Source organism: Homarus americanus, unplaced genomic scaffold (genome assembly GCF_018991925.1).
Source record: "Homarus americanus isolate GMGI-L3 unplaced genomic scaffold, GMGI_Hamer_2.0 scaffold2558, whole genome shotgun sequence".
Taxonomy (NCBI): domain Eukaryota; kingdom Metazoa; phylum Arthropoda; class Malacostraca; order Decapoda; family Nephropidae; genus Homarus; species Homarus americanus.
In genome coordinates this window covers 300,062-325,815 of record NW_024745671.1, presented here as the reverse complement: position 1 = coordinate 325,815, position 25,754 = coordinate 300,062, and the positions used below count along the sequence as shown (strand labels likewise).

Sequence of the window (25,754 nt, the reverse complement as noted above, 5' to 3'; positions counted from 1 at the left end):
CTGTTTTTATATTTAAGGTATTTATCTCCCCCCTCAGTTACCCAGTACTGTACAGTACAGTTTTCAGAATTTATGATGTTCAACTGTGACAGTATAAAATATTATCTGATACATTTAAAACTTTTCTATCTTCTTGGGTTTCTTTTTTCCACCCATTAATCTCCCTCAAGCAATAGTCTCCCTCCTTCTTTGATCTTTACAAGCATTACTAATGTCTGTTTTGCAGAACCAAATAATATTTTGCATCTCACTATACCTTGAAAGTTATATGCTATGTGACTAAAATTTTCCCCCAAAATAATATAAGGTTGTATGACATACTTCAGTACTGAAAATTATCTTTATTATCACATTGTCATTGTACAGAATTTCTTTTTCCAACTCACATCTACACCTGGTCCGGGTGATTACCTGTACATAGCCCAACACAAGGTACCAGTATATACCCAAAACCTTCCTTAATCAGGAATCAGTCATGTTTCACATGAGTTACCTCAGGTATTGTATTGTATGTTTACACTTCATTATTACTGGTACTTGTAAACATTTTCCAACATGCATCAGTACAAATAGAGGTAAACGTAAATATTCCTATCTATCGATTTCTTCGTCGTAAATAGTAAGCTACTTTCAAAGAAATAAAAAAAATATATTAAACATTACTGTACATAAAAATAATTCACAGAATAACAATTTCATTTGATAACGGCAGGTAAGTGGGAAACACTCTTTGTGGATCCCGTTAAAGCTACACTTGACAACAGTTAATAATAACATGATTAGCTTAATATACAAATTCTTACACAAAGCATCAGAGTTGAATAAGTCTTAAGAACATCATATTACTTGAAATATTAGAACATTCACAGCATAGTTTGAGTAAATTCCTCAATATAATGCATACATACAATACTGTACTATACATATTAAATGATTGTTTTATCCCAGACCACAGATAACAGGCTTGTGTCATGGCCTTCACATGTAGAGTGCAGTACAGTAACATAAAGGAACTGATGTCTTAACAGATTCAGAATTATGTCCTTGAAGTAATATTTTCAAATGCATTATTTATCATAACATTAAAAACAAATATTTAAACAATCTTATAAATTTAGAGATGCCATTCCTATACTGTACCTGTATTGTATATGTATGGCCATTGTTTTACCATTTTTCAATAAAAAAGGCAAAACAAATTAAATGTACAGTCTCTTTCAGTTAACGAACGCCTCGGTTAACGATTACCTTCCATAAGATTCTTAACTTCGGTTAACGGGCAATCCCTCGATTAACGAGTTTTTTACGAGCCGACTTCAACATGTTTTCGCTTGCATTTGGCGGTCCACCAGCTGTAGTATTAGTCTGCCAATACAGTAATCGGTTTTAGGGCTTAAATTCCTTACTATTTTAGTAAATATCAAGAAGTTTATACTATTCAATAATTTAAAAAGTTTAATATTAACTTTTTTAGTCATTTTAACAATTATTGAACATAATTGAAGGTAAAGAAACTGGTTTCTGGCGTGCCATCCAGCCTGTTAACACACCAGACAGGCGTTAGTCTCTCTCTCTTTTCAGTGGAGGTAACATCTTGCTTGAGACTCTCTTACACTAAATGCTTTTTTTCTGTGTTTCCAAGCAAATTATTGGTCATTTTGAAATTTATTTTACATATTGACAATATATAATGCAGTGCAGTGTTGATTTAAAGAAAATAATCTTGAATTACACCAAGAGAACTAAAATTTTATGGGTGAAATGGTGCCATGGGGTGACTTCTCTTCCACCCCAATGCCTTCTCTTCTCCCTTCTCCTCCACCCCCATTCTAATTCCCATCATCATCATCATCATCATCCAGGAGCCTTCTACATACACACCTCAAAGTAAGTGTACTTTTCTACCTTTTTTGTTGAATTTAGGCAATTTTCGGTGAGCTGGAACCAATTACCCAAAAACCCATTGAAACAATGGTTTCGGTTAATGAGCAACCTGCTGGAACGGATTATGCTAGGTTAACCGAGGGACCACTGTACAGGAATACCCCGGTTATTGCAAAGTAAGTGTTCCTAAAAGTCATTGCGAATATTGGGCCAATTTTCTCCATACGAAATAATGCAAATAGGAGGGGATGCATTCCCAGCCAGCAACTTTCACCACATATTTTTTATACACACTCCTCATTATCCAAGGCTATTAAGGACCAGGGTTGTGTGTATAATGTAGCATCAGTAAATGTGAAGTATAAATAAAAATTATACTAATGAATGAAATAAAAGAAAAATACCGCATTGCCAGTTGGCAATAGTTTTACTACACGTTGGAGACTGGAGCAGGTGAGATCTCCAACACAACTTCCTCCTCCAACAATCTGGGCAGAAACTACCATGCACATAAGAAATGTTTTTGGGGGGCACTTTCTGTATGAATGAACGTGTGTGCATGTAACAGTAAAAAAAGAAAAAAAAGAAAATTATGTATATCTACCCAAAAATACGAGTTGAAAAATAACAATAACACAACTTGGATTGGTAGGCCAAGAACTAGGGAGATGGGAGATGTAGCTACAGGGATAGTCATTGGCGACATACCAAGTCCACACATACGTTCAAATCACACACATATACACCTATTCTTTCCATATTTCTTATTTTATAGCAACAAAATTTTTTATATGCAGGTACACTCCATATACCTTAAAAACAATATAAAAGAACACTGTGTGTGAATGAGTAAGTGAGTGTGCATGAGTGAGAATGTGTGTATACATTTGTATAAATGAGTGTAACATTTAAACTAGCAATTACCATAGCCATATGAAGGATTCTAGAATGCTCAGTGTGTTTTTTCACGCCGTGATTTGGAAGTACGTACAGGTAAAACGTGGGGTGAGCATCTTCTGCGTGTGAATTTTCCTGCACATGATTCATGTGAATAGTCCCATTAAACTTCATTAATTTCTAAATCGTGCAGGTCCTCATGCGCGTAGAAAAACACGCTTGTGTGAAGTGGGCCTAGCAGCTAGCTGAGGCTAGTCCGCGTGTTTTAAAGTGATGAATATTTTACTAGGCATGGTAAGAAGTATAATAATGATAGTCTTACTGTAAACCCATTGTTTTGCTAAATTGTTCATATTAAAGACACTACAGTACAGTACGTACTTTGAAATATATATCACTGGGAAGGTGAATTTATATTTTAACAAATGTATTCTGTATATACAGTACATTGTAAATTACTATATTTCTGCTCTACTTACAATTAAATGAGTTACTTAAATCGATTCTGTGTGTATCATCCTTTACAAGTGTAGTGGATGGATTCTTTTAATTACCACATCATACCAGAGAAAGGCTTGTTTGTATTTAAGAAATATACAGTTTTACCCCGCTTTACACGGTTTCACTTTCCGCGATTTCTCACATTCTCATTTACGAGGTACCTTGCCAGAACTGGACTTTCACTTTCCGCGGTGCATCTACTCATATACGAGTAGTGAAGTATTTTTTTTTTTTTTTTATTTAGCTCATAAAATTCATACAAATTACCCTGCCAGAATATAATTTACATTGCTGGAATTCTTACAATATGATGATCATTTTGAATATAAACATCATGGATTTTGCATTAGACATACAAATTTTAGATCTAATGTAATAATTTGGTTTACACAAAGCAAATATTTTATCGTTTGTGCAAAATATATGAAGTTTACATTCAAAATATTCCCTGACCTGCAAGGAATCTAGAAATGTCAATTATATTATCCTAACTTTAGTCTGGGTTATTATTTATTACTAAAAATGTAAATATACTATTTTCTCCCAATCGCTTCTCTGGTAGGGAGGGAAGGTGGGGGGTAGGAAGGGAGGGAGGGCGGAGGTGGGGTATTTTGATTGACAGATAGTGTCCTTGAAGAATATTTCTTTGTTTATTTACTGAAGATATTTGTTTTAGCTCATAAAATTCATACAAATTACCCGGCCAGAATATAATTTACATTGCTGGAATTCTTACAATATGATGATCATTTTGAATATAAACATCATGGATTTTGCATTAGACATACAAATTTTAGATCTAATGTAATAATTTGGTTTACACAAAGCAAATATTTTATCTTTTGTGCAAAATATATGAAGTTTACATTCAAAATATTCCTTGACCTGCAAGGAATCCAGAAATGTCAATTATATTATCCTAACTTTAGTCTGAGGTATTATTTATTACTAAACGTTAAAATCTAGTGTTTCACCCAATCATTTCTCAGAGAGGTAGGAGCTAGTGAGCTGGGAAGAGGGGGGGGATTTGAGTCCATTATTTGAATGGACATTAACCTGGCGACTGTATTTCTCTTAAATATTAATTGTGTGAGCATACCATCATAAAATTTAGATGTTATTTTTACTACAACATAGGTATTGTGTCGGAAAAAGTGGAGTTTGGGGGTCGGGCCAGTCTCTTTTGGAATTATTCCCATATGTTCTGTTGTTCACTTTACGCGGTTTTCACTTTCCGCGGTACCCTGTGGGTTCAATTGACCGCGTAAATCGGGGTACTACTGTACATGAGTACAGGCTGTCCCCAATATACAAAGGTTCGCCTTACAAAAATTCAAAGTTACAAAAAAAAAGTTCTACGATTTGATTTATAAGTGAAAAATCCAAAGTGAGGAAATTTTTTCCCAATTTTGTTATTTTTTTCTTGAGTAATATTTAAAATATGTTAAAGTAATGCAGTTTTATACTACCAGTATGCCTACTTATTTCACCGAGTTATTTCATTATTCTCTAACACTTGCTGTGTTGTTGTCTACAAATAAGCTCTCAATATGTCATCATTCTCCTACAACCCCAGTGAGTTTGAGAAGTTAGTTACATAACTTACTTCTCAAACTCACTAGGGACATGTAGACTCATCTCCACCAGCACAGTCTCTCAGCCTGTTGTGTGATTGTAGAATTTCTCCTCATTTATTCTCAAATGAAAGTGAAAGTTGATCCCATACTCATGACTGCCACTCAGGGATAGTGTGGGTATTTATTTTATTTTATTTTTTTCGGGAAATAGCCCACCCGGGTACAGATCATCGACCCACAATTGGGCCTGTGGGGCAAAAAAATAAGAGTAAAAAGAAATTAAAAATAGAAAAGAAAAAGATTATATTAATCTACACCACGAAGATGCCAGAAAACCAGCTTTTTGAAGTGAGACAGATTGTATGAGTATGGAAACACAGAAGAAGGCAGATCATTCCACAGTCTGGCTGTGTGAGGAAAGAAGGATGTATGGTAATGGGTTATTCTGGTGTGACTGACATCCACAGACAAGACGAGTGTTACGAGCCCACGGCCTTCCATGGCCTTGCCGGCAGTACACAGGATGCCAAATCCACCGAACATTGCCCGTTAAAGTACCTGTAAAAGAGAGAGAGTGAAGCAACGTTGTGGGGAAGAGATAGTGAAGAGAGATTATCAACTGAAGGAGGAAAGTTAAAAAGACTAAATGCCTTTGATTCCACCCTATCTAACAGTTGGACAGAAGAAGAGCCACCCCAGAGATGAGAGCAGTACTCCAAGTTAGGACGAATGAATCGCTTATAAACTTGAAGCAACTGCTCAGAAGTGAAGTAGCTGTGGCATTTGTGCAGTATTCCCAGCTTTTGGGAGCCAGCTTTAGCAATGTTGTGGATGTGTGTCTTCCATGACATATCGAAGAAATGGTGAGGCCTAGCATATCTATTTTAGAATTTGGCAGAATGATTGCATTCTAAAATGTGATTGGTGGGAGATCATCTAATTTGGAAAGTGTAATTGGTAAATACTGTGTTTCATTACTGTTGAATTTAACCAAGTTTCTACCTCCCCATTCGGAGATGCTGCACAGATCCGCATTGATAGATGAAATGATATCAGCTCAAGAAACAGATCTAGTTTGAGAATTAAGGGGAAGGGAAAAAGGTGAAGAAGAGTGAAGAGTAGAATCATCAGCATAAGAATGGATAGAATTAGTCGCAGTGTGAAGTAAATCATTGATAAAAAGAAGGAAGAGAGAAGGTGAAAGAACAGAACCCTGTGGGACACCACTATTGGTAGAGAAAGAGCTAGAGATCGATCCCTCAACAACAACTGCCATGGATCGATTCTCAAGGAAGCTAGAAATTAGAGAACAAAGTAGGGGAGAGAAACCATAATAGGGGAGTTTAGAGAGCAAAGACTTGTGCCATACCCTGTCAAATGCTTCGGAGATGTCGAGGGCCACGACGAAAGTTTCCCTATAATCCCTAAGAGAGGATGACCAAAGATGGGTGCAGTATAGCACACTTTACAGTAAGTCTTTGGTACACAAGGAGGCAGCATGGCTGTTTCTGTACTCAACTGCATTCACTTCCCTAAATTGTAAACTTAAGTACCCATTTACAGCTGGGTGAATTGGGAACACCCGGGAATCGAACCACCAACCCTTCGAATAGGAGGTCAGCGCTCTATCCATTTGGCCACTGCGCTCCCACATTCAATATATATTAATACCATATGTGGCAATTTAAAAATTATTCTATATTTTTAAATTTAACACACTTATTATGTACTATAAAGGTGTAGAGTTGAAAAAGAAAGTGTGGAAATTGAAAGTGAACAAAAGTATGGAGGTGTGAATGTTGCCGGAAATGCATGAGAGTGAGTCTATTGATAACATACTGATGGCAGTGTTTTTGCCATGTTAATTTTGAAAAACACAAGATCTCACCAGGGGTCAAAAGTGGATGTTTTTTTTTTTCATGGAGAACATATCTTCAGTTACAGAATGGGGATCAATGCATTATTACTACAATAATATATTTATTTTATATGTTGGCTTAGTGCTTCATACAGTTCACTTTGTTTCAAATCTTGTCCAGTTTTTCATAAGTACAGTAGATATAAAATTATTACTGTATTGTACTGCTTGTATTTTACTTAAAATTATTGTGAACATAATTTTTTTTAAATAAAAGCATATTTTGTGGCATTTTACGATATTTTTTTTTTCACAGGAATGTATCTCAGCTTTTATAATTAGAGTCTGTGGGGAAATATGCTCCATTTAATGAGTACCGTAATTAATTTATGAAAGGTTTTCAAGAACAAAACCATTTTGTAAATCAGGGAATGCCAGTACAGTATGTGTATGCCATACATTTTAGGGAAAATTTAAATATACAGGTGCAGTAAAAAAAATTTATATCAAAAGGGGTCCAGACCAAGTACAGTACTTTTTGGATGTGTTGATTTTTTGGAGAAATAGAAAATGGCAATCATAATAAAATAAAATTCCTTGCAGTCACAAATTTGTACTGTGTCTGTCCTTAAACTCAATTACACCAGCCAACAGAGAATTCGCATGGTTCATAAATTTCCAAATGGCCAGAAAGCTACTTGGCTTTCATCATAAGTTGTTCAGAAAGAGGCTTACCTTCACTACATTTTTATTTGATCCACTCAAAAAATTATATTAGCTTTGGAACCTAGCTTTTCTTATTGACTTTTGCTTCACAATTCCCTTTTTAAAAATTTGTCTTGGAAAAAAAATAGTTCTTTCCGAGACTTGAAATCATAGGTTGTGGTGGTCCCAATGTGATATCATTGACAAAATTGCTCACTGCTTCACCAGAGTAATGTATAGGAGACAATAACTGAGCATTTCAAAACACTGGAGAGGAGGAGGATGACCAGTTCAATGCAAAATTCAAAATATCTTCTTGTACCTGTATTTAAGTCATCTCACTCTGGGATTTTTGAAGAAAGGGCTATTCATTAGACCGAATATTCATTATAACAGGGTTTTACTGTACATTTTTTCTTATAAAAAAATTCAACTGGATTAAATATACGGACGAGTGAGAAGATAATCATATTATAAGCTATAAATGAATAATAATATATCATTACTAGCCCAACTAAGCATAAGTGAACCTACTATATGGACAGTTTCATTTTCTTATGATAGTTCATGACTTAGTAAATGAAACAAAATTTTTTACTACTGTATAGTGTATATCTGAACTTATTTCCTTAAGTTATAACAATAAAAAGAAAAGTAATCCTTACTTAGCACAACTGTCAGACATATACCCATAAAATAAGAGAGACATACATAAACCACTGCCATGCTCAACTCTTGAGTGCTGGTAAAATTTAAAGATTCTTTCCCTAAAATCTACAATGCATATACCATACCATTTAAATATATGATAAAAGAGTGACCAAAATTAAATTCTTGTATCTTAGCCTAAAGTATCAATGAAGCAGAAATTTTACAACACACACACCACCAATTATTATAATAAAATAAACAGTGTTTACAATAAACAAACTGATACTACCAGGAAGAATTTGTTTAACACATCATAAGAAAAATTACCTTCCTGCTAAAAAAATAGTTTGGGACTTTGTCCTTACTCTTTATAACAATAAAATTCTCTATAGCCTTAATATATCTAAATATCTATGATTACTTCACAGAAGTAATAAACATTTGCAGAAAACTCACCGGATCTGAGAAACTATTCATTTGCCAGACTAAAACTGCCACTGTTAATCATATCTTTATATCTAGAAATAGTTATATTAACTTTTTCCGCTCAAAAAGGCTACAAAAGTTTTCAGTTATATAAAAAACAAAAATAATCCCACATTAACCCTCAACAAACACATACTAAAATATAATATGGCTAAATTAGCAACCTAAAAATGTTTCATGGAATGTACAGTAAAACATTAACATAAAAACATAAAATTCAAACAATTTATATACTGTAGAGTTGCTGCAAATTATAACTCTTGATTACCACTTGTTGTAAAGCTTAAGGTACAGTGAATACCTTTTTTTAGTACTGTACAGTAATAAATCCCTAATGTAAGAAAAAATTATGCAGGAATGTTCTATATTATCAAATACTGTACAGGTACAGTATAAACTTTCTGTGTATACCTGTATACTGTACTGTACAGTACAGCACTCACCATATCTGCACCTTAACTAACTTGATTCTCATTGTTATTCTATAGAAAGAAAAAATGCTGGAATTATTATTGATGTAATACTTTCTGTAATAAAAAGTCTCTCCAGATAAATAAGTCTTATCTATCTAATGAAAAACTAGAATTTCAAAGTAAGTTTTGAAAGTGTAGAATTATGCACCATTTTTATTATGTAATAACACTGAAGGTGCTCACTAGAGAAATTACATTGCTTTATTCTGGTGGCACTAATAACTGCACAATTAAGTATTTTTACATAATACTTGCATACCTTTGCATATAATGATGAATCAATAACTTGCATGCACAAAAGTTCAATGTCAGAGCCACAATGAGGCTTATTATTACAAATCTTAGTCATAACTCAAAAATATTTGGTAAGATCCCACAATAAACAAAATTAAAATTTGACCCCACATTTGTTTCTGAGTCTGTAACAAGAAGCCAATATCTTATTAATTAATATTTCAGGTTCATATTTGAAATGCACTGCAACTCATAAATACAGTAAAGCCTCAAATAACGACGGTAATGTGTCCTCCAATATTGCAGTGTAAGGTGAATCATCATATAGCGAATCAATAATTACCATTAAAATAAAACAATAACAATGAGATACATTCCCCAGTGTGACCTTTTTACCCCCTTTTCCCCCAAAATAATACAATTAATGAAAAATGCAAACTATATTCTTTAAATAATGTTTAGGAATGCACTTATACAACATAAATCAATAATAATAAGACCACACAAGAGGAGATGGGACTCTATTGTTGTTGTCAGTGTTTACACCCATAATGTCAGTTATCCATCTGAAACTGAAGAAAATAAGACCCTGGCTGTTGCTGTTATAAAAATAGTGTAAAAAAATTTGTATGTTTTAATTAATGCTATTTATTGTACAGTAAAAGTAGCCACTGATGTTAAAGAAAAAAAGAGAGTGATAGTGGAACAGCACCCTCAAGGAAACCGCATCATTTATCTTATTAAGAATATGTCCAAAATATTCAATATTGTTTATTACTGAATATGTATTTGATTGAATTAATGTTCATATATGCGAAATGAACAATGCAATTCATTAATAATACGTAGATTATTAAAACACACTAATGCATCTGTGACGATGGTTCTACATAAGAAACTGAAGAAAATAAGACCTTGGTTGTTGCTGTAGTAAAATTAATGCAAAAAAATGAATACTGTATGTATGTTTTAAGTAATGTTATTTAATGTTAATAAATGGAACAATAGAAGTAGCTAACCATTATGGTAAAGAAAAAACGAATTTGATTGGGAACGCCAACGCATGTTAGTGCGTACATGTGAAAACATCGTCAATTCTCTACATAAGAATACGAAAGCAACACTTATTACTGTTCACATATGTTTCAAATAATACTTACTAATGTAAAACAAAAATTCTACTCAAAAATGGTGGTAAAGTCTAAAACATAAGGACAGCCAATGAATGTTGTGCGAGTTTTTATTCAGATGACGAAGTCATCAGGTTCAACTCTGGCTGAAGCTTTCCATAAAGATATCATAGCTGTTGATGAAACTGTTAATGAGGCTGCTTATGATGCTGAATTTTATGGTTTAGGCCTTCGAATAATAAAGCTGTCGAAAGAACCTTTCACAGCCACTTTTCTTTTTCTCATTGTACTGTACATCTTTATGTAGAGGTCATATGAGCTTTTCACGTCCCTGTTAATTTTAATGCTTCGTTCTGTTAATGGATCCACTTCAGAAAATATGTTTATTGCTTGCTCCATATAATATCCACAGACCTCTCACCTTTTTCATATAAATTTAACACATCTAGTTTCTCAGCTAAGTTTATACACTTTCTTTTAGCTTTTGAACCAGCACTACTGTCACTTGCTCTCTTGATCATGTTGAATGGGGATGCAAAAAATGCCAGAAGAAAGCTAAGAATGTTTTTCTCCTTTTCCTGTTCAGATGCATGAAAACAAAGGGCCCGGCAGCCTCCGTGCGCAAAGTTTTTTTTTTTTTTTTATAATACATATCAGGATTTAGTTATTATTTATACCTTGTATATGAAAATGTGATTTTACTTTATTTTTTATAATATTTTTGTCGTAAATACAAAGAAAATAATGGTGTAAATTGAATTGGGTCCTAAATTAACCAGGCTCTTAAATATGAATCGTCGTTATCGGAGGCTAACCTGTACAGTATGAAATAAATAAGTCTCTTGAACAGTAAAATATTATTAATGTTTCTCAGACCAGCAGTGACAAGTGTTACATCAGCAGAATAAGTAATAATCCTCTATGGGTCTACAGTATTCTGACTAGTGTATTTGTCTTCAACAATTCTTTACAATAAGCTACGCATACCACCAGATTTTAAGGTACATGCACTGAAACATACATATTAATACTGTGCAGATAATAAATAATGGAAGATATCCTATTTAAGCTGAGAATAATAATATTTTTATTGAAAAATATTCATGCTAAGTTGAAAGTCACTTTTCTTACAGAAATGAGAAAAAATGGTAAATGTAAAGTCAACATAAAAGATTGCTGGAATATTATCCTTTCAGGTATTTAGGAAAATGTCTTTTAGTTATATTTATATGTCTCTTGAACTCACTTTGACCCTTAATGTTTTATGACCTGTCTGAGTAAAAAACTTCTTACCTATCAGTCTTGCTTAGGGCTTTCATATATCCTTGCTACCAAAGCTCTTAATATATTGCCAGGAAGTTTCTGATTCTCTTGTATGAGCTTATCTAGTGCTTCTCGTATCCTCTCTGCTAACTCCTCTGGGGTTTCATCAGGTCTGTGATATATTGGATCTCCAAGATGAGCCCGAAGCTACGGAAAAAGCTAAAATAAATAACTTCTCTGAAACAAACATCAAGGTATTAAGAGTTTCATTACCAACAAGCACTATGAGTCACATAATTAATCAATGTCCCAAATATTTCTTAGCAAATATCACATTTAAAAATTGCCATCACCACGTTGTATATTACCCCCGACTGAATATCCTAATATCCCTTTCTTTCTCATCTGAGGAAAATCAAATGAAAAATGACTTCTTGCAAGGGACTAAAAGCACCATAACCCATTAATAATATTTACATCTCATGTATGAATGATATCTTCCAGAGAATTGATCCTTATACTCAAATCCAATACAGTATAGTCTGGATTTACGCGGATTTTGTTTACGCGTTTGGTCATTTACGCGGTGCCTTGCCAGAATGAAATGTTTTAATTACACGGTAAACTTGGTTTTACGAGGCGAGCGACTGGAGAGGTCCAGACCGCCGCGCCATTTTTTACTCACACGGTCCATTCTTGACCATACACGGGAAGCGGCGCGGTAAGTGGTGCGCATTAGGTCGCTCTTAATTTATCGCTGACGTCATATGACGTATCAGACTGTGATTGGGTCACGCACCCTTACCACCCATGCATTCCCTCCGCCGCTAGCTGTGATTGGTCAAATGTAACATGACGTGCCCTGCCACCAGAGGGTAGAAGTCGCTGACCTAGCCAGGCCTGTCTCATTGTTTTCAGTTCTCCGCATATACAGTTCTCTCTTGTGCCCACTATTCCCCTCACAATGGCCTCCGCTGGACCCCCACCACCCCAGAAAAACCTTGAACCTGGACCAAGCCATGATAATATGAAGGAAATCATCGAGTTGGGGGAGAAAATTAAACTCATCCTTGACAAAGACACAGTCAAGCATCGGTATGAAGTGTCTAATAACCTTCTGTCGAAAGTTATGGAGCCGTATATCCAGATGTATCTCGACAACATCAATGCTAGTTGTCAACGTAGTATTGAGGACTTCCTCGCCCGCAACCCACCACAACCACAGCCAGCCCAAGTCAGTGATAGTGAGGATATGGACTTTGAGGGGTTTGTCTGGGAGGCCCTGCAAACCTCTGCGAGTAGTGAAAGTGATTCACCAGAGGGCAACTAATCTGCCCTCTGCCTCGGAACCAGCCGCCATCCACGGGTGCCGACCCAGCTTTTCTACTAACGTAAGTGTTAAAAAACCTAATATTATTGATATTTCTCTTAATTATTAATTGTGTGTGCATACCATCATAAAATTAAGATGTTATTTTTACTACAACGTACGTATTGTGTCGGGAAAAGTGGAGTTTGGGGGTAGGCCCAGTCTCTATTTCAATTAATCCCATATGTTCTGTTATTTCATTTACGCGTTTTTGGTTTTACGCGGACCTCCACGGGTTCAATTGACCGCGTAAATCCAGACTATACTGTACAGTAATTATTTTTCAGTAATACATAGGGACATGACATACAGTACTTCTCATAAGACAGTATCCTTAATGTCATCTTCCATTATATACCCACTACAGTATAAGAAGTCCAAATGTTTCTGAAGTAATCTTACATACTACTGTACTTTACCTTTTAAATTTATTTGTTTAGCACAAACAACATTGTCTTACTTCCATATGGCATCACGAAAATTGTGACCAAGTCCCAGGTTGCTAATCTGACTTTCTGCCTCATTTACACACAATTGCAGGGTCTCAATTGTTTCTCCTACTATTGGCAACACAACATACATATTGTTTCTCACTTTTGATCTTTTTTTTTAATTTTTGCATTTATAGTTCTTTATTATTATTATTATTATTACTAGAGTTGTTATTATTATTATTATCTTTATTATTTTATTTTGTATTATAAATTTTATTTACTATGAATTATTATTATTAATACTATTATTATTATTATTATTATTTTTGCCCCCCAGGCCCCGATGTGGGTCAGTGACCTGTGCCCGGGTGGGTTAATCCCCGTAAAAAAAAAAAATATATATATATATATATATATTTTATTACCAGTACCTTCACTCTCATTGTGTCACATCAAAAGAGAAATGTCTACAGTGCAAAGCATCTGAATACAGTACAACAATGCAAGTTAATTGAAGAGTATTAAATCCCCCAGTGTGCATGGTAGAAATAATCAAATTTAATAGACTCCAACCCCCTCTAATTCACCCTTTATTTAGTCAAAGTTTACATTAATTCATACATTTTGGACAATGTTGAATTAAAAAAAAAAAAAGACACTGAGACCCAAATGACTGAATTACACTGCAGTTGTAAAATTTATCCACACTTCTGATATGTTGAAATTTGTTGCCCTGCATGGCAGAACACTGCCTCTGGCTGCAAGCACAACCGGCACTGGGTTTACACAAGTTACACATCCCAATACTGTACAGTATTCTGTCCAAGCACATTTTATTAAAAAAATATTAATATATTTCCTCAACTAGCTACTATTTTTTAATACAAGTCCACCAGATGTTAAGATATTTAAATACAGTATAAATCTATACAGTACAGTATATTACATAATAGTAACTGGGGTGTCTTGTTTGTTTTAAAAATGTACTGTACAGCCACAGTGAGCTTATGTTACCATACAACATATAAACTAATAATCCCTGTATTGATGCCAAAGGAAATTAAAACAATTTTTTTTAATTAAATATGAATGGTAATTGTATAGTATATTTGAATATAATTGTCACGAACTATAAAAATATAGTATCATAGTTAAAAAGTGAAATAGGTGGAGTAGGTTTGGTTTTTTATGTTATTAATTACCGGTACCTGATTAAATTGCTGAAAAATTCCTTTATCTCAACAAAATGTCTGAAATCATCAACCAAATTCAAATATTTTGGATAATTTGGGCTCTTTGAGTAATTCAATAATGGTAGAGCCCCGACGATGTCAAATTAGAGAGGTTCAAGTGTAAACCGATTCAAGAGTTCAAAATGTGGCTCAATCTAGTGAGAAACTATCTTGGCTAGTTGGGTTCTCAAGCTTATCCAACGGGTCACTATTGTCCCCACATAAGAGTTTTCAATGTTTGTTATACATAATGTGAAACAATGACAGTACACACAATTTTCCTAAAGAATAACAATTAATGCTGGACTTCAATTCCAAGCAATCTAAATTTTCATAAATTTGTAATGATGTGGGAACTTTTTAGGAAGTGTTGCATAACTAAGGTTAGGGGAAATATTGTCTTTTACTGTGCAAACTTACTGAAGGTCTATCCTACTAACATGCACTGAACACAGTGGCTAAGTCAGTCTTACAAACTGCCGAGATGTCAGAAATTCACTAAGGATATCAACAAAATAAAGCATGGAACTACATCATAAAATTACTCATTGCCAGAGTCTGTAACAAACCAAGAAATACATTTAGCAATGATTATTAGGATAAAAAGAGGGAATTCAGCTGACCAACAGGCCTTTAAAAATATGTTTCTAATGCATATATATACAGTATAATAATATAAAAATATACCATGAGGCAGCTAGAAATGGAGCAAATTTTGGGTATGCAAAAAAGGAGTAGCAACAGCCGTTAACAATACCTTGACTGGGAATCCACCATAGATGGGAGCACAGGGAAATCTGAAAGTCTCGTAAAGTGTTATCCACAGTTTATGTGGCCAGGACACAGTGCGGAAGGCTTCTCTTAGGTTTTCGGTGAACATGGGAACAACGGGCTGGAAAAAACATTTGAACTAAATTTTATATTCTTTTTGTTTACCACATTCATACAAGAGTTGAAATAAGTGATTTTTGCTGTATTCAATATCATTTAAGTGTTCAATTTTTTCCAATACGCCAAGGATCTGAGGATGCATCCAATGCTTTATTATTAGTCGATGTTCTGATGTTTTCAGTCTTTTTTATATGGTCTATAGACCCTAAATATAATATTTAGCTCTTCCTTAGGCATGGAAATTTTGTACCAAGATTACCCTTTACTTTTAAATTCCAAAACTTCAGTTGCACTTTCATTAAATATAAATATTATCATCATGCTTACTATATTGCACCTTCATAAAATAAATCTCATGTCCTTCATCATCTGATTTCCGTAATAAAACATCTGTATTCATCAACAACAACCCATAGTAAAGGTGAGACAGTGGAAAACCTGTAAGTCTAGCAGCCAAACAAAGACATACTCACCATTACATCACCAAACTCCACCTGCAACCCAAAACTATTTGACAAAAGCTAGGGCTGTGTAATAATAATTAGAAAGGGTCAAAGAATATTAAAACAAAAAAAATTACCCTTCTAATATTTGTTCACGAGGTTACCATTGACGGTCTTGACAGTCTGGCTGAAAGCAGTGAACTGAGAATTAAAATTCAGGTTTCTAAGACAAATAGTGGACCAAAAATGAATTAACCACTTAAGATGAATACATTGTACTGTATTAACAAGTCTACACATATTGGATATCCTACTGTCAAATAGTCCAAGTCCTCAGGGCATTGACAGGTTCTGGCCATATGATACTTGGCAGTGGTTGTGATACATCTCTCACTGGTCACTCCTAAGGATCTAAAGGTCATAAATAACTGGGGTTTTAAATTTCTTGAAAGAATGGGTGGAGCTATTGCAGCTAATTTAGTGGGAAATGTAATAAGGCTGATAAGGGAAGTGAGGAAAAATAGAAGAAAGGGAATACTGTACAGTAGATGACACTTGGTATCCTGAAACAGTCATCAGTGGAAGAAAATATCCTTTTGACTATCCTATATTTATTCTACACTAGAACTTCCATAACTTACAGCATTTGCCCCAATGGCTACTTTGGCAAAACCTGCTCGCTTGCCCCACATAAGCTGGTAATTGTGATCTGAGAACTGGGCTTCCCGTACACCTCCAGGAGAAATGGAGAGAATATGACCTTCTGAGAGTGTCTGGATACATGAGCTAATGGTCCCTGCAGTGATGTCAAAAGCTTCAAGAATAACTTTCCAACCTGAAAATGACAGAAATACTTTTACTATATGATTGAGTACTGTACAATACACTTTTTTTTATATCTCCAAATTTTATGAGGCAATATGAAGAGAATATAAAGCTTAAGTAATAATTCCTCAGCATGCAGCCTGTCTTTTTTGGGAGTATTCACAAAATGGCTTTCTCCATTTATAAATTTAGTCAAGGTGTTACTCGGCTGGGCAACTAAAGAAAGTAATATCTCTTAAATGTGAATCCTCAGCCTCCATATGGATATACAGTAGTTTTATTATGCAAATGTTCATCACCCAGATCATGTACATTGAGCCAACTAACCTGGCACTTTCTCTAAGAACCTGTCACCCACGCAGTGCACGAGCCGCCCTTTAACTATGATGGTTCGTGCTACAAGATAATAGATATCCAGAGGAATGGCACCATGATAATATATTATGAGGCAGGGACCACTATCAGGGAGGTTCTCCAAACCTTTCACCTCATACCCTGTTGGAAAGAGTTAATGGTAATGGCTTACAACACCACTAGGAAAAATAATTATCACATATATCATTTGTAAGAATTTTTTTGAATCAATACAGTAGATTGAAAAAATAATTACCTATATAGATTTCATGTTTACAAACCAATGGCACAAAATATGTGTCTTTATGGCCTCAAATTTAATGGCTCCTAAATTTAGGCTTAATCTCGACTTTCCATTAAATCTGGATGTTATTAAGAATTAGACTAAATAGGTTTCAAGTCAAAGATGTATCCAATGGGCTCAAAGTCATAATAGCTCCCACAGGGTCTCAAGTCATTATGGCTCCTAATGGGCCCCTAAGTCATAATGGGCACTAAATTTAATAGCACACTCAAAGGTTACATATAAATTATTTATCAAATTAGATTCTTATGTGAAGGTTCTTGAAGAATTTCTCTTCTGTGGCATGATAGGGTCCAGTTTACCCAAATTTCCAGTTTAACAGTTAACTGTAGATGAAAAAGTTGTTCATGAGAATACTGTACTGTACTTTATTATATGACTATTTGTGTCGGGGGGGGGGGGGCTATTTTTTTTTATGAGTGGATAATTGTTCTGTGAGAATATTTTATTATATGGCACTATATTATCATACGGATAATTTTAGGGATACATATGTATAGGGTAGGTTACCTAATAAAGCAGATGACTTGCCAGAAGTCTAGGTATTGGTGGGAATTTTGAGATACAGCCGGTTCATCAAAGAAAACCTTTGGAGTTGTCACATGGGTAGCCATAAAATAAGGGATATGGTTTGATGTACAGAAGGCAGTGAGAGTTGTAATGATACAGGCAATAGCCAAATCTTACTTGTGCACTTAGTAAGTCACCCATTAGTCAGTTAAACTTCTTGCTATTTGCATCAAGGCATGTCTTCATTAGCCAAAGGCTCATAGCTCCACCCATTTTCCTTACCCATGTATCAACTGTACCTATTAGCTATACTGTATAAACAAACAGCCTAATGAACCATGTATACACATTCTCCATATGTCCCAAAGCTTGCATGCAATCATTTGAACCAAATTTGTATATTTTAACACGAAAAGTGTTGTAACACTTGTAAATGTTTGATCAAAACTGGCCCTGCAATAGCTATGGTATCATGTTAATGAGTCAGACACACATTTAAATATTTTGCTAAACAGCCCTCAACTATCACTGGGCAGCCCACAAATCTGTTCTCTAAAAACAAAAATATAGGTACTACTTCTGTTTATTTTTCTTAAGAAATTACATATGAAATACTATTTACCATGCCATATGTAGCCATGAGCATCCCACACCAGAGAAATAAGGTAGCGACCCCCAACCCATGGGTCACGCTGCTCCAATGTCTCATGCAGGACATTATACACATTTTTTCTGTAAAATAAGTACAGGGGTATTAGGTGAAAATATATCTCTTATGGCATTATTTTATTTATATATCTTCAAAGCAGTAAGCATCAATGAAGAATAATTTAATGTGAATGTTACTATTATTACACACACAGTGCTATAGCTAGTATATATACCAAATAAGCCTTTAGCACACTGACCTTCATGCTCCTCCTTTACTCCATAAATTCATTCAACTAAAATTTAGTCTACTACAGTGCTACTGCTGAGGTACAGTACTAAAAAATTATTCTCTTCTACTTCTTCCTTCTCCTCCTCCAAACATCTTTTCATTTGGTGTTGTTTAGCCATCTTTTCTACATTATTACACTAGCCTTTCCCTGCCTATCAGAGGTCCACCTTACATTATTGCAGTCAAAATATAATACTGTACAAGTCTTGCCTATTAACATAAACATTGGAAATAATACCAGTCAGTACCCTGTTACTTACCGGGTATATACTGGGTATAATTTTTTAATTTTTCTTCAGTTTATGAGTCCCACCTTGGTGACAGATTACTTTGTGGCTACCTATTTCTTCTTCTCTTACTTTTCATCTTAGTTGTACCTGTATGTTGAAGTACTGTACCAAATGCAAGCTTAGATTTGAGCACTTTTTATCTGTATTAGACCAAATAAAAAACCCTGGCCAGTCATCCATAATCTTGCACAAAGCTGGTCAACGTCACAGCTGTTCCAGCATTCAAATGTGATTATAAAATTTTTCATTGGAAAAGTTGGTCCATTTTGGGGGAAATGATCTGCATCTAAGGATAAGGTTCTTCAGCCCTCATTTAAACCACTCTACTGTACATTAAATTAGGTGAAACAGAGGACTGAAGTTTGGTGAGACTCTAGGTCATGAGGATAAGCCCTGGCTGGCATATTCTGCTCCTGTAAATCTGTGTTACTTTAACAAAATACTCATCAATCTCTGAGCATCAGTCAACAAATTCAAAATCATTTGGCCCATTGGTGTGGTTTTTTTTTAACATTGTGGCAAACATATAAAATTCTTTCCACCACTGGAAAGTTAGACTCACAAATGGCAAGTGCTAGTTTAAACAAAGCATAAAATGCTCTGCAACCTTAAAGGTACAAATTGCTTTCATGACATGAATAAATAACAATAACTATTGTTTATACTGTATTTCAATAAGTTAACACCTACCTTCTCTGATATATGTAGAGCAAAAATGCAGAGAAGTAAAGTAAAATTAATATCATGGCAGGCAAGATAAGCATGACTAAGATGGCTGGGTAGAAGAGAGACCAGACCCATCCTAGGTACAGCAGGTCCAGCTGGTGGCCTGTAAAAATAATGCTTCATAACTGTATGTGTTAACACATTATTGCACCAAATTATAATCCTGAAAAAACTTTTCACCAGCACTGTATAAGAAAAAAAATACATTTATTATATTATAGTGGTAGTTCTATGTTTTCCTTTCTGTTCTTTGAAGATATTATGTTCATGTAATATGGCATATCCCAACTCCTTAAGTGAGATCTGGGCTAATAAGAAGTTACGAAAAGAAATAAAAACCAACAACATCGATCAATTTCACATACCTGTATTAGAAAAATGTTCTAGCATTACAAACCTTAAACTCATGTTCTAATACATACAATACTGTACTACTAATATCATATAAATTACATCATTGGATTTTACTTAACCTGAAATCATGCATACAGCCATTACTCACTATAAATTACTTTTTCTCTCTAACACACAAGAAAAAACATGAAGGACTTCTGAGCTCTTGAATAGAAAACAAAAGTATCAAGCATCTACAAATACCACAGCAAAAGTTTTCACTACCCATTAACCATCTTAATATACCGTATATACAGTATCCATTTAAAGCGAGTTCAAGGTGAGAAACCACTGCAAATATAATTCAGCTAACATAGGTAGGTGCAGGGCAAAATATGGAGTAGCTAAAATATTTGTACTATACACTATACAAAATTTTGTGCAGCATCATAGGATAACCTCTAAAAAGAGGAGCAATTTATTTTTTAAATGAGGATGTAAAGGTGAGGGAGAAAATTATGGGATTTGGGGTACAGTAAGAGAGAGGGAAGAAATAATACCTAGGTAATGTACAGACACCACACTGTTTTATGTCTCAATATGACTATGGCATGTTCACTGTTTGACGCACTAGAAAATTATAAAAGGGGGATAGGGGGCATCAAATCCCATTTTACGGCCAGGGAATAAAACAAGTGATGCATGAGATACACCACCAAGTGACCACAGGTAGGCCCTACTGTACTATCCATATAGACAATGGTTTGCAGCAAGGCTTCCATGCATCTAGCCTTCAATAAAGAAGTGTCTATATGTTCAGTGAGTTCCAGCCACTAGACTCTGCACAATCCAGAGGCAATAGTAGGTTCTGTCTAGGTGCTTAGCAGTGGTGTTTCTCACAGGTGACTGGCAAGGCCTCCATAGGGCTTAAATGATGAATTGATCATGAAGCCCATTTGTTGCAGTAGAACCCAACACCAGGCAGCCCTTGTAGTACAGTAAGATCTCATATTTCGCACAATTTCATTTCGCACTTTTGAATTTCGCGAGCACTACCTAATGTAAGCAAGTCTTATATTTGGCGTAAAATATTGTGAGTTTCGCGAGATCTAGCAAGCCGAATGCAAGATCTAGCAAGCTGAATACTGGCCACCGTCTCGAATGACGTCACAGTCCTCATACCAGTTACAGTCATTTCTGCTACAAAGCGTGTTTTGCCAATGCAAATTGGTTGTAACGCGATTGATGAATAGGGGAACGCTTTTTGTAAAATGCTAACTTTTGCATACGAATGTTTGCTAGAGCGTGATTCCATCCTCAATGTTTTAAGCGTGGCACGGGGTTATGCAATGTTTACAGTTCACGTTCGACATCACATGTACAATTGATTCGTGTCTTTTGTTTGTGAAGTGTTTTTTGAGTGGTATTCTGTAAATTTCGTTCTTTTTTTGCAAACTTAGCTGTTACCCATAAATACTGTATAAAGAGAATAAGTAAAAAGAATGTTTCGCAGTGCAGACTAATAACGGTTTACACCAGCGCTCTCTGTTTACATCAGTTGAATCGCACGGTTTCTGTTGATTGCTCCGTGATTTATTGCTGTTTTCTCCAATTTTGTTGTGTTAATGATGAATATGAAAAGACAGGGTAAGAAAAATATTTCCAAGAAGCGTTCTGGTGATCAAATTGCCGGTGGTGAACGTAAAAGAGGTTTACAAGAAGGCAACTATCCCGTTGTATCCGACGCCATCCTAGCTACCGCCCGGGCTATATTATGTGCTTTTTTGGGTGGTGCTACCACCTGTCGAGTCAAGATATTGGCCTCTACCTCTACTGGGAGTCCCACTGGTGCTGGTGGGGGTGGGACAGACCCACCTAAGCGGCCAAATAAGGAAAAGGAGAAGCGGGACTATTATAAGGGAGTTAAGTTTGCCAAGTACTCGATGCAGGATAAGCAGCGTGTGATTAAGTTACTTGAGGAAGGACTTAAAACTAGTGTCTGGAAAGCACAATCAGGCCAGTAAAGGCAGAATTTGTATCATTTGGAGGTAGTAAATGGGAAAATCAGAGGTTGATGTAGAGTGGCCAGTCTATATTGTTATTTTCCCCATTAGTTCATGTATTTGCATTTGGCGTATTTGAATTTGGCGCAATTTTTCCAGTCTATATTACTCGCGAAATACAAGATCTTACTGCCTACTGTACTGTACTAGAAAATTATCAGAAAATCATTGAGCTCATCAGGTATGACCTCCTAAAAACCAGCCTGAGTTAATCTATTAATCCCTTTAATAAACTGAATACTGTACTGTACCCTTTCCTTGTCCTTATGCTGTCAGCTTCAAGGAAAACCAATTTATCCAAAGAATTAACAGATTATCCAGGCTAATATTAGAAGGGCCTGTTTGCCGAGTTCAAGGACCCCTTGGTAAGTCACCTACTACAGTATTATTTGAGCTGCCTGGCTAAGAATGAATATCTTACTGAGGGGAGCATTGGTGTCAAAATTCATCAAAACTGCATATACGTACAGTACAGTATATATAACATAGGGGTTGCCTCTTTAAGGGGGGTGAAGGACCAAACCATAAAAAGACATCAAACTAACTTAGATCTGCTTGAAATCCATACTAAGCATTTCATTATTTTCTTTATATATCTGATTTGGACACTCAAGTTGTACAGTGTAGCTAATTAATCAGTTGGGAGTTCTGTCTGAATCAGGACAGTTGACAGAATGAAATGAAAGAATAACTTAGAAAATGACATATGAAGAAAAATTAAATTTCCTAGAATGAGATGAAGTGGGTGAGCCCAGGAGAATGAAACTAAAAAAGGTGTTATCATGAAGGAATGTGCAGAGATGTTTAAAAAGTGACATGTGGATAACCCACCCCTCTCTGGTATGTGGTATTGTACTGCTTAAAAACAGATAAGACAAAAGCATATGCATTAAGAATGAATGTCATCATGTACAAGTCCAACTGACCAATGAATGTGCTTGTCGCTGATGTTATATTTATCACCAGGGAGCAGAAACTTGTCATGTCATCACAGTTCATTGCTGTTGGCCCAGTGATATACACTTTCTCCTGAAAATGTTAACATGTCAATTATAGTAAAATTAATGGATAAATCTAGAGATGCATCTTATATCACCTGAAAAGGTTAACATGTCAATTAGCTTAAGAAAAATTAATGTTTCTTTTTTAATAAGTCCTGGAAAAAGTTACATCGTTAATGATAAAGTCAGCAGACAATATCATCATACAGTCTGAAAAATTTATCACAAACATCAATTTAACACATAATTATACAAAATGCTCTCTCTATATAGCTACTGCTTTGTATATTCATAAATAAATAAGCCTATCAAATAGGACATACAGTATATTGTATAGATTCATTATAAAGAATGGGTTATTACTGTAGTCTGTTGGACAATACAGTAGTATGAAAGAATATTTGTGAAAAAGCCAGCTCATGTGAGGGCTTGTTACCATCAAATATAACTGTAGATAAATGAAACACATATGCAGTACTGTGCCCTACCCACCGGTTAGAAATTCTATAAACTAAGGATGAAATGACATATAATGATAAATTAATAGGGTATCAATTAAGCTACATTAGTAGACTATGGTAAATAGGACTAGGTCAGTTTATTACGTATCACCCAGGTCCTGACTTTAGTCAATTCAGTGTTCATAGTTTTCATCAAGGAATGGAGGTCTGAGTTGCTGGCATAGAGATTACTATCGTCTGCAAATAAGATGTATTTTATGAGTGTGATGTGTCACTATCCAGCAATCACTACGGAAGAATATGCTAAGTGTAAAGAAGGTTGTATGAATATCAATATCACGGATGTACAACTGATTGATGTACCCTAATTGAAAAATAAGGTATTGATTTTTAGATGTAACAGGTACGTATATGTGTATTTATATTTTTTGTGTCATTAAACAACATTAATTCAAACATTGTGTTTTCCCTTTGCTTTTTATTGGACGTGTTCATAGTGCTCAAAATATCTAAGACAGTCGGATGAGCGGCAGCCCTGGTCCGAGTTGGTTATCTGAGATGGGCAGAGTTGGTATGTGATGGTCCGAGTTGGCGATGAGCCAAGTTGACGATGGACCGAATTGGAGTGCAACCGCTTGAAATACCATAGTGGGTCAGTTTTGGTCTGTTTTCCATAAATAAGTAATCAGCTACTCAGCACTGTTGATCAGTGGCAAAGAGGGAAAAAAGTAAAGTCCATGTGGGACGTGGCACTATTATATTGAAACTTGACAACAGTTCTATACTGTATAAGACATTATTTTTCTCTAATACTTTTTGCCTCTTTCTTGAAATTGTACATGAATTTATTAATTCCATGGTAAATTTACAGAAACTAGTAGCAGTAGCTTTGCACAGCAATTTAAAACACCCAATCTTTTTTTGTATGTTATTAGTATTTCATATATTGACTTCTTACTTTGAAACATGACGCAGTTATTTTCTGTGGCTGGTATGGGGAGATTGGGGCTTCATGAGCTTAGACGTTACGTTGTAGTGGATTCCTCCCCTACAAGCACCGAACCTTCTCGAATTCCCCAGCCTACGCCTCCAGCGCCGCCCACGGAGCGGGGGTCAACTATCTACCCACGCCTACCCCCGCCTTATAAGGCCTGACACCGCTGTGACCACCCTCTTTTCTACCCAGTGCCACCAGCAAACAACACCTCTTCCTCCGCGCCTGCCGCTCCCGCCAGCGACCTCGGCGTCCCTCAAGCCGCGTGCCCTCACTCTGGGCACCCTCACCACCCGGCTCTCTCTACTCAACGCTTATTACCATGCTACCTACCCAGCAACACAAGCTGCATTGTACATCCAATACAATATGTATACAGTGAGCACATTGTGAGTTTCCTTTCTCCATCCCATCCTGAGTGTGACCCCAAACATCTCATACATGACTACTGTTGTGTCATCATAGGTCACTGATTAGGGTGTTATCTTCCCTGTCACATATTTACCACAAATATTTGGGCCTAAAGTGAATGACAGCTGGGAGCATCCTTACAGCTATACATAAATGCGTCCGATATTCTTGACAAATATTAGGTATATAAAGAGTGGTACCGGGTAATACCTACTGTTGAGTTGACAAACATTACACATAAGGGAGAGATAAGGGAGACGTTCTTCTTTCTCTTCAATGACTTCTTTTAGGTATTTACGGTCAGTTTACACGAGTTTTATCATCGAAACTGAAATCATTTTATTACTGTAGTACATATGTGTATATATAAAACGAAATAGATATATTCATAAAATGTATTTAACACCCAAACTCTTAGCTTAGAGGTGTTGATGATAATGGAGACAATGTTATACCACAGGGCCTTGAGTTTCTTATCTAGTTTTATCATACAACAGAGGACCAATTGAAATTT

General features: G+C 35.4%; 1 protein-coding gene across 3 annotated transcripts; it reads right to left on the bottom strand.

Annotated features, from left to right (window-relative positions):
* Positions 1-11,080: 11,080 nt before the first annotated feature.
* LOC121878746 (transmembrane protein 68-like) lies at positions 11,081-25,571 on the bottom strand. Of its 3 annotated transcripts, none has more exons than XM_042385105.1 (8): positions 25,455-25,570; positions 23,300-23,402; positions 19,942-20,080; positions 18,644-18,753; positions 17,181-17,348; positions 16,670-16,863; positions 15,452-15,586; positions 11,081-11,866 (listed from the first exon to the last, which is right to left on the bottom strand). In XM_042385105.1, the coding sequence occupies exons 1-8, from the start codon at positions 25,470-25,472 to the stop codon at positions 11,693-11,695; spliced, it is 1,041 nt and encodes a 346-aa protein (XP_042241039.1). In that variant the 5' UTR covers positions 25,473-25,570; the 3' UTR covers positions 11,081-11,692. The 3 variants fall into 3 exon arrangements, with proteins under 3 accessions (XP_042241039.1, XP_042241040.1, XP_042241041.1); XM_042385106.1 differs by having other exon boundaries at positions 25,451-25,493; XM_042385107.1 differs by lacking the exon at positions 11,081-11,866 and adding an exon at positions 13,900-15,252 and having other exon boundaries at positions 25,455-25,571.
* Between the last annotated feature and the right edge of the window lie 183 nt (positions 25,572-25,754).